At 44.1% G+C, this 13,330-nt stretch overlaps 1 protein-coding gene across 1 annotated transcript in view; it reads right to left on the bottom strand.

The window, feature by feature from the left end:
• Positions 1-13,330, bottom strand: part of LOC311124203 (transducin-like enhancer protein 4) — a gene marked incomplete at both ends in the record, with an annotated part of 114,926 nt that overhangs the window by 23,611 nt on the left and 77,985 nt on the right. The window contains one exon of the mRNA XM_084198394.1: positions 9,363-9,379. Within this exon, the coding sequence (XP_084054520.1) occupies positions 9,363-9,379 (17 nt within the window). The remainder of the gene's footprint in view (positions 1-9,362; positions 9,380-13,330) is intronic.

The raw sequence follows: 13,330 nt of genomic DNA, 5'->3' as shown, positions 1-13,330 counted from the left end.
AAGAACTACAAAGACCTGACAAAAAACTACAAAGACCTGCCAAAGAACTACAAAGACCTGACAAAAAACTACAAAGACCTGCCAAAAAACGACAGACCTGATAAAACTAGCACAGAGAGGCTGCTGCTTACATACAGACTTGAAAATCACTGGCCACTTTTAATAAATGGAACACTATTCACTTTAATAATGGCACTTTAATAATGTTTACATATCTTGCATTACCCATCTCATATGTATATAATGTATTATATACTATCTTAATAATGTTTGCATATCTTGCATTACCCATCTCATATGTACAGTTGAAGTCAAAAGTTTACATACACCTTAGCCAAATACATTTAAACTCAGTTTTTCACAATTCTTGACATTTAATCCTAGTAAAAATTCCCTGTCTTAGGTCAGTTAGGATCAACACTTTATTTTAAGAACGTGAAATGTCAGAATAATAGTAGAGAGAATTATTTATTTAAGCTTTTATTTCTTTCATCACATTCCCAGTGGGTCAGAAGTTTACATACACTCAATTAGTATTTGGTAGCATTGCCTTTAAATTGTTTAACTTGGGTCAAAGGTTTCGGGTAGCCTTCCACAAGCTTCCCACAATAAGTTGGGTGAATTTTGGCCCATTCCTCCTGACAGAGCTGGTGTAACTGAGTCAGGTTTGGAGGCCTCCGTGTTCGCACACGCTTTTTCAGTTCTGCCCACACATTTTCTATAGGATTGAGGTCAGGGCTTTGTGATGGCCACTCCAATACCTTGACTTTGTTGTCCTTCAGCCATTTTGCCACAACTTTGGAATTATGCTTGGGGTCATTGTCCATTTGGAAGACCCATTTGAGACCAAGCTTTAACTTCCTGACTGATGTCTTGAGCTTTTGCTTCAATATATCCACGTAAATTTCCTTCCTCATGATGCCATCTATTTTCTGAAGTGCACCAGTCCCTCCTGCAGCAAAGCACCCCCACAGCATGATGCTGCCACCCCCGTGCTTCACGGTTGGGAAGGTGTTCTTCGGCTTGCAACTTCCCCCTTTTTCCTCCAAACATAACGATGGTCATTATGGCCAAACAGTTCTATTTTTGTTTCATCAGACCAGAGGACATTTAACTAAAAATTACGATCTTTGTCTCCATGTGCAGTTACAAACCGTAGTCTGGCTTTTTTATGGTGGTTTTGTAGCAGTGGCTTCTTCCTTGCTGAGCGGCATTTCAGGTTATGTCCATATAGGACTCGTTTTACTGTGGATATAGATACTTTTGTACCTGTTTCCTCCAGCATCTTCACAAGGTCCTTTGCTGTTGTTCTGGGATTGATTTGCACTTTTCGCACCAAAGTACGTTCATCTCTAGGAGACAGAACGCGTCTCCTTCCTGAGCAGTATGACGGCTGCGTGGTCCCATGGTGTTTATACTTGCGTACTATTGTTTGTACAGATGACCTTGGTACCTTCAGGCGTTTGGAAATTTCTCCCAAGGATTAACCAGACTTGTGGTGGTCTACAATTTTTTTTCTGAGGTCTTGGCTGATTTATTTTGATTTTCCCATGATGTCAAGCAAAGAGGCACTGAGTTTGAAGGTAGGCCTTGCAATACATCCACAGGTACACCTCCAATTGACTCAAATGATGTCAATTAGCCTATCAGAAGCTCCTAAAGCCATGACATCATTTTCTGGAATTTTCCAAGCTGTTTAAAGGCACAGTCAACTTAGTGTATGTAAACTTCTGACCCACTGGAATTGTGATACAGTGAATTATAAGTGAAATAATCTGTCTGTAAACAATTGTTGGAAAAATGACTTGTGTCATGCACAAAGTAGATGTCCTAACCGACTTGCCAAAACTATACTTTGTTAACAATACATTTGTGGAGTGGTTGAATAACGAGTTTTAATGACTCCAACCTAAGTGTATGTAAACTTCCGACTTCAACTGTATATACTGTATTCTATACTATCTACAGTGAGGGAAAAAAGTATTTGATCCCCTGCTGATTTTGAACGTTTGCCCACTGACAAAGAAATGATCAGTCTATAATTTTAATGGTATGTTTATTTGAACAGTGAGAGACAGAATAACAACAACAAAATCCAGAAAAACGCATGTCAAAAAGGTTATAAATTGATTAGCATTTTAATGAGGGAAATAAGTTTTTGACCCCCTCTCAATCAGAAAGATTTCTGGCTCCCAGGTGTATTTTATACAGGTAACGAGCTGAGATTAGGAGCACACTCTTAAAGGGAGTGTTCCTAATCTCATCTTGTTACCTGTATAAAATACACCTGTCCACAGAAGCAATCAATCAATCAGATTCCAAACTCTCCACCATGGCCAAGACCAAAGAGCTCTCCAAGGATGTCAGGGACAAGATTGTAGACCTACACAAGGCTGGAATGGGCTACAAGACCATTGTCAAGCAGCTTGGTGAGAAGGTGACAACAGTTGGTGCGATTATTCGCAAATGGAAGAAACACAAAATAACTGTCAATCTCCCTCGGCCTGGGGCGCCATGCAAGATCTCACCTTGTGGAGTTGCAATGATCATGAGAACGGTGAGGAATCAGCCCAGAACTACACGGGAGGATCTTGTCAATGATCTCAAGGCAGCTGGGACCATAGTCACCAAGAAAACAATTGGTAACACACGATTCAGAGGAGAACTGGGTGAAAGTGTTGTGGTCAGATGAGACCAAAATCGAGCTCTTTGGCATCAACTCAACTCGCCGTTTTTGGAGGAGGAGGAATGCTGCCTATGACCCCAAGAACACCATTCCCACCGTCAAACATGGAGGTGGAAACATTATGCTTTGGGTGTGTTTTTCTGCTAAGGGGACAGGACAACTTCACCGCATCAAAGGGACGATGGACTGGGCCATGTACCGTCAAATCTTGGGTGAGAACCTCCTTCCCTCAGCCAGGGCATTGAAAATGGTTTGTGGATGGGTATTCCAGCATGACAATGACCCAAAACACACGGCCAAGGCAACAAAGGCGTGGCTCAAGAAGAAGCACATTAAGGTCCTGGAGTGGCCTAGCCAGTCTCCAGACCTTAATCCCATAGAAAATTTGTGGAGGGAGCTGAAGGTTGGAGTTGCCAAATGTCAGCCTCGAAACCTTAATGACTTGGAGAAGATCTGCAAAGAGGAGTGGAACAAAATCCCTCCTGAGATGTGTGCAAACCTGGTGGCCAAATACAAGAAATGTCTGACCTCTGTGATTGCCAACAAGGGTTTTGCCACCAAGTACTAAGTCATGTTTTGCAGAGGGGTCAAATACTTATTTCCCTCATTAAAATGCAAATCAATTTATTTTTGATTTGCATTTTTCTGGATTTATTTGTTGTTATTCTGTCTCTCACTGTTCAAATAAACCTACCATTACAATTATAGCCTGATCATGTCTTTGTCAGTGGGCAAACGTACAAAATCCGCAGGGGATCAAATACTTTTTTCCCTCACTGTGTATTGCATCTTAGCCTATGCCACTCTGATAATGACATTGCTCATCCATATATTTATATATTCTTATTCCATTCCTTTAATTAGATTTGTGTGTATTAGATATTTGTTGTGGAACTGTTAGATATTACTGGCTAGATATTGCTGCACTGTCGGAACTAGAAGCACAAGCATTTCGCTACACTCGCAATAACATCTGCTAACCATGTGTATGTGACCAATAACTTTGATTTGATTTGATTTTGATTTGATTTGAAAACTACAAAGCCCTGACAAAAAACTACAAAGACCTGACAAACAAACACTACATCGCTACAAAAGCCAACAACATTGTAACAACCGTTCAATCAAACCAGCACCACAAACAAACACTACATCACTACAAAAGCCAGTTGTGGAAATAGTACCCAATTTTCATACTTGAGTCAAAGTAAAGATACCTTAATTGAAAATGACTCAAGTAAAAGTCACCCAGTAAAATACTATTTGAGTAACAGTTTAAAAGTATTTGGTTTTAAATATACTTACAGTGGGGGAAAAAAGTATTTAGTCAGCCACCAATTGTGCAAGTTCTCCCACTTAAAAAGATGAGAGAGGCCTGTAATTTTCATCATAGGTACACGTCAACTATGACAGACCAAAAGAGAAAAAACATTCCAGAAAATCACATTGTAGGATTTTTAATGAATTTATTTGCAAAATATGGTGGAAAATAAGTATTTGATCAATAACAAAAGTTTATCAATGCTTTGTTATATACCCTTTGTTGGCAATGACACAGGTCAAACGTTTTCTGTAAGTCTTCACAAGGTTTTCACACACTATTGCTAGTATTTTGGCCCATTCCTCCATGCAGATCTCCTCTAGAGCAGTGATGTTTTGGGGCTGTCGCTGGGCAACACGGACTTTCAACTCCCTCCAAAGATTTTCTATGGGGTTGAGATCTGGAGACTGGCTAGGCCACTCCAGGACCTTGAAATGCTTCTTACGAAGCCACTCCTTTGTTGCCCGGGCGGTGTGTTTGGGATCATTGTCATGCTGAAAGACCCAGCCACATTTCATCTTCAATGCCCTTGCTGATGGAAGGAGGTTTTCACTCAAAATCTCACGATACATGGCCCCATTCATTCTTTCCTTTACACGGATCAGTCGTCCTGGTCCCTTTGCAGAAAAACAGCCCCAAAGCATGATGTTTCCACCCCCATGCTTCACAGTAGGTATGGTGTTCTTTGGATGCAACTCAGCATTCTTTGTCCTCCAAACACGACGAGTTGAGTTTTTACCAAAAAGTTATATTTTGGTTTCATCTGACCATATGACATTTTTCCAATCCTCTTCTGGATCATCCAAATGCACTCTAGCAAACTTCAGATGGGCCTGGACATGTACTGGCTTAAGCAGGGGGACACGTCTGGCACTGCAGGATTTGAGTCCCTGGCGGCGTATTGTGTTACTGATGGTAGGCTTTGTTACTTTGGTCCCAGATCTCTGCAGGTCATTCACTAGGTCCCCCCGTGTGGTTCTGGGATTTTTGCTCACCGTTCTTGTGATCATTTTGACCCCACGGGGTGAAATCTTGCGTGGAGCCCCAGATCGAGGGAGATTATCAGTGGTCTTGTATGTCTTCCATTTCCTAATAATTGCTCCCACAGTTGATTTCTTCAAACCAAGCTGCTTACCTATTGCAGATTCAGTCTTCCCAGCCTGGTGCAGGTCTACAATTTTGTTTCTGGTGTCCTTTGACAGCTCTTTGGTCTTGGCCATAGTGGAGTTTGGAGTGTGACTGTTTGAGGTTATGGACAGGTGTCTTTTATACTGATAACAAGTTCAAAAAGGTGCCATTAATACAGGTAACGAGTGGAGGACAGAGGAGCCTCTTAAAGAAGAAGTTACAGGTCTGTGAGAGCCAGAAATCTTGCTTGTTTGTAGGTGACCAAATACTTATTTTCCACCATAATTTGCAAATAAATTCATAAAAAATCCTACAATGTGATTTTCTGATTTTTTTTCTTCTCAATTTGTCTGTCATAGTTGACGTGTACCGATGATGAAAATTACAGGCCTCTCTCATCTTTTTAAGTGGGAGAACTTGCACAATTGGTGGCTGACTAAATACTTTTTTCCCCCACTGTATATACTGTATTATATTCTACTGTATTCTACTGTATTTTAGTCAATGCCACTCTGACATTGCTCGTCCTAATATTTACAGTACCAGTCAAAAGTTTGGACACACCTACTCATTCCAGGGTTTTTCTTTATTTTTACTATTTTTTACATTGTAGAATAATAGTGAAGACATCAAAACTATGAAATAACACATATGGAATCATGTAGTAACCAAACAAGTGTTAAACAAATCAAAATATATTTTATATTTTAGATTCTTCAATTAGCCACCCTTTGCCTTGATGACAGCGTAGCACACTATTGGCATTCTCTCAACCAGCTTCACCTGGAATGCTTTTCCAACAGTCTTGAAAGAGTTCCCACATATGCTGAGCACTTGTTGGCTGCTTTTCCTTCACTCTGCAGTCCAACTCATCCCAAACCATCTCAACTGGGTTGAGGTCGGGGGATTGTGGAGGCCAGGTCATCTGATGCAGCACTCCATCACTCTCCTTCTTGGTAAAATAGCCCTTACACAGCCTGGAGGTGTGTTGGGTCATTGTCCTGCTGAAAAACAAATGATAGTCCCACTAAGCCCAAACCAGATGGGATGGCGTATCGCTGCAGAATGCTGTGGTAGCCATGCTGGTTAAGTGTGCCTTGAATTCTAAATAAATCACTGACAGTGTCACCAGCAAAGCACCCCCACACTATCACACCTCCTCCTCCATGCTTCACGGTGGGAACCACACATGCGGAGATCATCCGTTCACCCACACCGCGTCTCACAAAGACACGGCTGGTTGAACCAAAAATCTCAAATTTGGACATTTCCACCGGTGTAATGTCCATTGTTCGTGTTTCTTGGCCCAAGCAAGTCTCTTCTTCTTATTGGTGTCCTTTAGTATTGGTTTCTTTGCAGCAATTCGACCATGAAGGCCTGATTCACACAGTCCCCTCTGAACAGTTGATGTTGAGATCTGTCTGTGACTTTAACTCTATGAAGCATTTATTTGGGCTGCAATTTCTGAGGCTGGTAACTAATGAATTTATCCTCTGCAGCAGAGGTAACTCTGGGTCTTGAAATATTCCGTATTGACTGACCTTCATGTCTTTAAGTAATGATGGACTGTTGTTTCTCTTTGCTTATTTGAGCTGTTCTTGCCATAATATGGACTTGATATTTTACCAAATAAGGCTATCTTCTGTATACCCCCCCCTTCCTTGTCACAACACAACTGTTTGGCTCAAATGCATTAAGAAGGAAATAAATTCCAAAAATTAACTTTGAAGAAGGCACACCTGTTAATTGAAATGCATTCCAGGTGACTACCTCATGAAGCTGGTTGAGAGAATGCCAAGAGTGTGCAAAACTGTCATCAAGGCAAAGGGTGGCTACTTTGAAAAATCTCAAATATTTGACTGTATATATTTCTTAATTCCATTCTTTTACAATTTGATTTGATTTGTATTGGATTGGGACAGGATGGAGAGGCACTCCATGGTCCCCTCCCACTCCATGGTCCACTCCCACTCCATGGTCCCCTCCCACTCCATGGTCCCCTCCCACTCCATGGTCCCCTCCCACTCCATGGTCCCCTCCCACTCCATGGTCTCCTCCCACTCCATGGTCCCCTCCCACTCCATGGTCCCCTCCCACTCCATGGTCTCCTCCCACTCCATGGTCCCCTCCTACTCCATGGTCCCCTCCCACTCCATGGTCCCCTCCCACTCCATGGTCCCCTCCCACTCCATGGTCCCCTCCCACTCCATGGTCTCCTCCCACTCCATGGTCCCCTACCACTCCATGGTCCCCTCCCACTCCATGGGCCCCTCCCACTCCATGGGCCCCTCCCACTCCATGGTCCCCTCCCACTCCTAATCCTCTGTGATGTGTGTCACACCAGGCTCTAGGTCTTTGCGGGTGTGTGTGTGTGTGTGTGTGTGTGTGTGTGTGTGTGTGTGTGTGTGTGTGTGTGTGTGTGTGTGTGTGTGTGTGTGTGTTTGTGTGTGTGTGTGTGTGTGTGTGTGTTAGTGTGTGTGTGTGTGTGTGTGTTTGTGTGTGTGTGTGTGTGTGTGCGAAGTTTGTTGCAATATTAAATAGTCAGTTGTGTGGTGCTGAGTAAAGAGACAGAGATGAATGACTTTCATTACAACACTACAAAGAGACACACACACACACACACAAACACACACAAACACACACACACTAACACACACACACACACACACACACTAACACACACACACACACACACTAACACACACACACTAACACACACACACACACAGACAGGTGGGGTGTTTAACTCCGTGGCCTGCAGTAAGACTCTATGAAGCCAATAAGCTCCTGGTCTTTGGTCTCCTGTTGCCCTGGCAACCGTCCACAGGGTTCCGCCAGCTTGTGGCGCATCAACATCTGTTACTTACTCACTGTTACCTCAGATACTGTGTTTGTGTTCTGTTTTGAAATGTCTGATTCTTGTTTTCAGGAAACTAAACATCTGTTTATTAGTTTGTTTGTGTTTGTTATGATGAGTTTCTAGGGTATCAAGTGCTTGTGGTCCTCTGTAGCTCAGCTGGTAGAGCACGGCGCTTGAAACGCCAAGGTAGTGGGTTCGATCCCCGGGACCACCCATACACAAAAAAATGTATGCACGCATGACTGTAAGTCGCTTTGGATAAAAGCGTCTGCTAAATGGCATATTATTATATTATATTATAAGTGATTACGAATGTAAGGATATATTTAGTCACTTTTGATGGGGAGTTAATATTAGATATTTAATATGGTACCATGGTTAGTTATAACAGAAGGACAGAGCTTTGCCTCTATCATCTCCCTCACTCCAGAACAAAGATCCACTCTCTCTATATATACACTCTGTTACGAGTCTCTCCACGAACATCTGGTAATCATCATGGGCACTCCCGTTCTTTGATGTTATTACTCTTTACCCCCAAGTCATATATCCTGTCCATCCATCATGCTATCATAAACATCAGTAATCTCCTTTGACATAACGGAATGTAGACTCCGTGTCACCAAGCCAATTATCTAGTAACTCTAACCTGGTCCCCACGATACTATGACATGACATAATTACAGTGTTGCTGGTTTGATTGAACGGTTGTGACAACATTGTTGGATTTTGTCAGTGGTGTAAAGTACTTAAGTAAAAATAAGTAGTTAAGTATTGTTTTTGGAGTATCTGCACTTTACTATTAATATTTTTGACTACTTTTACTTCACTACATTCCTAAAGAAAATAATGTACTTTTTACTCCATACATTTTCCTTGACACCCAAAAGCACTCGTTACATTTTGAATGCTTAGCAGGACACTTATTTTCCACCATAATTTGCAAATAAATTCATTAAAAATCCTACATTGTGATTTTCTGGATTTTTTTTTCTCAATTTGTCTGTCATAGTTGACGTGTACCTATGATGAAAATTACAGGCCTCTCTCATCTTTTTAAGTGAGAGAACTTGCACAATTGGTGGCTGACTAAATACTTTTTTCCCCCACTGTACATATAAAATGAATTAAGCAGTGTGTGTGTGTGTGTGTGTGTGTGTGTGTGTGTGTGTGTGTGTGTGTGTGTGTGTGTGTTCAGTCTGTGAAGAAAGCCATGCTTATCATCTCATTGCGTATTCAACAAACTAAATGTTTGACTGCAAGAACAGAACAGACCACGTAGAGACTAATTAACCTAAAACACTGAACTCTCTCTCTCTCTCTCCCTAACAAGACACCAGAAGAATTAGAAGGAAAATAAGTCTTACCTTGACTGAGTCTCTGTCTGAAGGATTGTCAGAGAGAGAGAGAGGGGAAGAGAGACAGAGGGAGGGAGCAAATGGGTGAGAAAGAGAGAGAAAACTTCAGATAAGCCATAAAATGTCACATACACACAAATAACTACACACACTCTTAAACACAGGTCACTGTAAAACACACATCCAGAGTATTCTGTCTATTGGGCTCATTCAGATTAGCGCTGTTAAACTCTGACATTTAGGCTAACAATGGAGTAGCTATGCTACTGAGGCTGTGGTCAAAATGGAGATTAACACAAGCCCACGTAGCGCCTGTTAGCATGATAAGCTAACACCTTCTCTACTCTAGTTAGTCTATCCCTGCTACTCTGGAGTTAGGCTAGTGCTTAGCATAGCACTACTACATTTTACATTTCCATTATAGTCATTTAGCAGTGACTTGCATTCATTTTAAGATAGCTAGGTGGGACAACCGCATATGACAGTCATAGTATGAGTGGCGCAGTGGTCTAAGGCACTGCATCGCAGTGCTAGCTGTGCAACTAGAGATCCTGGTTGGAATCCAGGCTCTGTTGTAGCCGGCCGTGACCGGGAGACCCATGGGGCAGCGCACAATTGGTCCAGGGTAGGGGAGGGAATGGCTGGCAGGGATGTAGCTCAGTTGGTAGAGCATGGCGTTTCAAATCAAATCAAATTTTATTGGTCACATGCGCCGAATACAACAGGTGCAGACATTACAGTGAAATGCTTACTTACAGCCCTTAACCAACAGTGCATTTATTTTAAACAAAAAAAGTAAGAATAAAACAACAACAAAAAAAAGTGTTGAGAAAAAAAGAGCAGAATAAAATAAAGTGACAGTAGGGAGGCTATATATACAGGGGGGTACCGTTGCAGAGTCAATGTGCGGGGGCACCGGCTAGTTGAGGTAGTTGAGGTAATATGTACATGTGGGTAGAGTTAAAGTGACTATGCATAAATACTTAACAGAGTAGCAGCGGCGTAAAAAGGATGGGGTGGGGGGGCAGTGCAAATAGTCCGGGTAGCCATGATTAGCTGTTCAGGAGTCTTATGGCTTGGGGGTAGAAGCTGTTGAGAAGTCTTTTGGACCTAGACTTGGCACTCCGGTACCGCTTGCCGTGCGGTAGCAGAGAGAACAGTCTATGACTAGGGTGGCTGGAGTCTTTGACAATTTTGAGGGCCTTCCTCTGACACCGCCTGGTATAGAGGTCCTGGATGGCAGGAAGCTTTGCCCCAGTGATGTACTGGGCCGTACGCACTACCCTCTGTAGTGCCTTGCGGTCAGAGGCCAAGCAGTTGCCATACCAGGCGGTGATGCAACCAGTCAGGATGCTCTCGATGGTGCAGCTGTATAATTTTTTGAGGATCTGAGGACCCATGCCAAATCTTTTTAGTCTCCTGAGGGGGAATAGGCTTTGTCGTGCCCTCTTCACGACTGTCTTGGTGTGTTTGGACCATGATAGTTCGTTGGTGATGTGGACACCAAGGAACTTGAAGCTCTCAACCTGTTCCACTACAGCCCTGTCGATGAGAATGGGGGCGTGCTCAGTCCTCTTTTTTTTCCTGTAGTCCACAATCATCTCCTTTGTCTTGGTCACGTTGAGGGAGAGGTTGTTGTCCTGGCACCACACGGCCAGATCTCTGACCTCCTCCCTATAGGCTGTCTCATCGTTGTCGGTGATCAGGCCTACCACTGTTGTGTCGTCGGCAAACTTAATGATGGTGTTGGAGTCGTGCCTGGCCATGCAGTCATGGGTGAACAGAGAGTACAGGAGGGGACTGAGCACGCACCCCTGAGGGGCCCCCGTGTTGAGGATCAGTGTGGCAGATGTGTTGTTACCTACCCTTACCACCTGGGGGCGGCCCGTCAGGAAGTCCAGGATCCAGTTGCAGAGGGAGGTGTTTAGTCCCAGGATCCTTAGCTTAGTGATGAGCTTAGAGGGCACTATGGTGTTGAATGCTGAGCTGTAGTCAATGAATAGCATTCTCACGTAGGTGTTCCTCTTGTCCAGGTGGGAAAGGGCAGTGTGGAGTGCGATAGAGATTGCATCATCTGTGGATCTGTTGGGGCGGTATGCAAATTGGAGTGGGTCTAGGGTTTCTGGGATTATGCTGTTGATGTGAGCCATGACCAGTCTTTCAAAGCACTTCATGGCTACAGACGTCAGTGCTACGGGTCGGTAGTCATTTAGGCAGGTTATCTTAGAGTTCTTGGGCACGGGGACTATGGTGGTCTGCTTGAAACATGTTGGTATTACAGACTCAGTCAGGGACATGTTGAAAATGTCAGTGAAGACACTTGCCAGTTGGTCAGCACATGCACGGAGTACACGTCCTGGTAATCCGTCTGGCCCTGCGGCCTTGTGAATGTTGACCTGCTTAAAAGTCTTACTCACATCGGCTACGGAGAGCGTGATCACATAGTCATCCGGAACAGCTGGTGCTCTCATGCATGCTTCAGTGTTGCTTGCCTCGAAGCGAGCATAGAAGTGGTTTAGCTCGTCTGGTAGGCTTGTGTCACTGGGCAGCTCGCGGCTGTGCTTCCCTTTGTAGTCTGTAATAGTTTTCAAGCCCTGCCACATCCGACGAGCGTCAGAGCCAGTGTAGTATGATTCAATCTTAGACCTGTATTGACTCTTTGCCTGTTTGATGGTTCGTCGGAGGTCATAGCGGGATTTCTTATAAGCGTCCGGATTAGAGTCCCGTTCCTTGAAAGCGGCAGCTCTACCCTTTAGCTCAGTGCGGATGTTTCCTGTAATCCATGGCTTCTGGTTGGGGTTTGTAACGCCAGGGTTGTGGGTTCGATTCCCACGGGGGGCCAGTATGAAAAAATAAAAAAATAATGTATGCACTCACTAACTGTAAGTCGCTCTGGATAAGAGCATCTGCTAAATAGTAAGTACATTTTCCTCAAAGTAGTTATCAGCAAGGTCAGAGCTAGTAAGGGAAGGTGTCAAGTACGTTTGTTCATGAAAGGCTTTTTTGAGGGGGGTGGGGTGGGGGGGGGTTGTGAGGAGGTGGTGCGAGGAGGGGTGCTATGGGATTATTTAAAATACTCTTTGAAGAGGTAGGGTTTCAGATGTTTTCTGAAGATGGGCAGGGACTCTGCTGTCCTAGCTTCAGGGGGAAGATGGTTCCACCATTGGGGTGCCAGGACAGAGAAGAGCTTGGACTGGGCTGGAGCTGACCTCCCGTAGGGGTGGGAGGACCAAGAGACAAGATGTGGCTGCAGGAGCGAGTCACTGCTTTGATGTTCGCAGAGGACAGGGGGTGTTGTCCAGGGTAACTCCCAAGGTTCTTTGCACTCAGGAAGGGGTACACTGTGGAGTTGTCAACCGTGATGAGAGGTCTTGGAGTGGGCAGGCCTTCCCCGGGAGGAAGAGCAGCTTAGTCTTGTCGAGGTTGAGCTTGAGGTGGTGGGCCGACATCCAAGCTGAGATATCTGGAGAAAAGTAGTTGAGTGTCATCCGCATAGCAATGATAGGAGAGACCATGTGAGGATATGACGGAGCCGAGTGACTTGTTGTATAGAGAGAAGAGGAGAGGGCCTAGAACCGAGCCCCGCGGGACACCAGTAGTGAGAGTATGTGGTGCAGACACAGATCCTCTCCACGTTACCTGGTAGGAGTGGCCTACCAGGTAGGATGCAATGCAAGAGCCTGACGCCCAGCCCAGCCCTGAGAGGTCCTCTGTAGCTCAGCTGGTAGAGCACGGCGCTTGTAACGCCAAGGTAGTGGGTTCGATCCCTGGGACCACCCATACACAAAAAATGTATGCACGCATGACTGTAAGTCGCTTTGGATAAAAGCGTCTGCTAAATGGCATATTATTATTATTATTATAGGATGGAGAGGAGGATCTGATGGTTCATGGTGTCGAAGGCAGCGGAAAGATCTAGGAGGATGAGAACAGAGGAGAGAGAGTCAGCTTTAGAAATCCGGAGAGCCTCCGTGACA

This window comes from Coregonus lavaretus (assembly GCF_964263955.1).
Source record: "Coregonus lavaretus genome assembly, contig: HAP1_SCAFFOLD_364, whole genome shotgun sequence".
In the NCBI taxonomy this organism is placed as follows: Eukaryota; Metazoa; Chordata; class Actinopteri; order Salmoniformes; family Salmonidae; genus Coregonus; species Coregonus lavaretus.
This window is presented reverse-complemented; position numbering and strand designations above follow the sequence as displayed.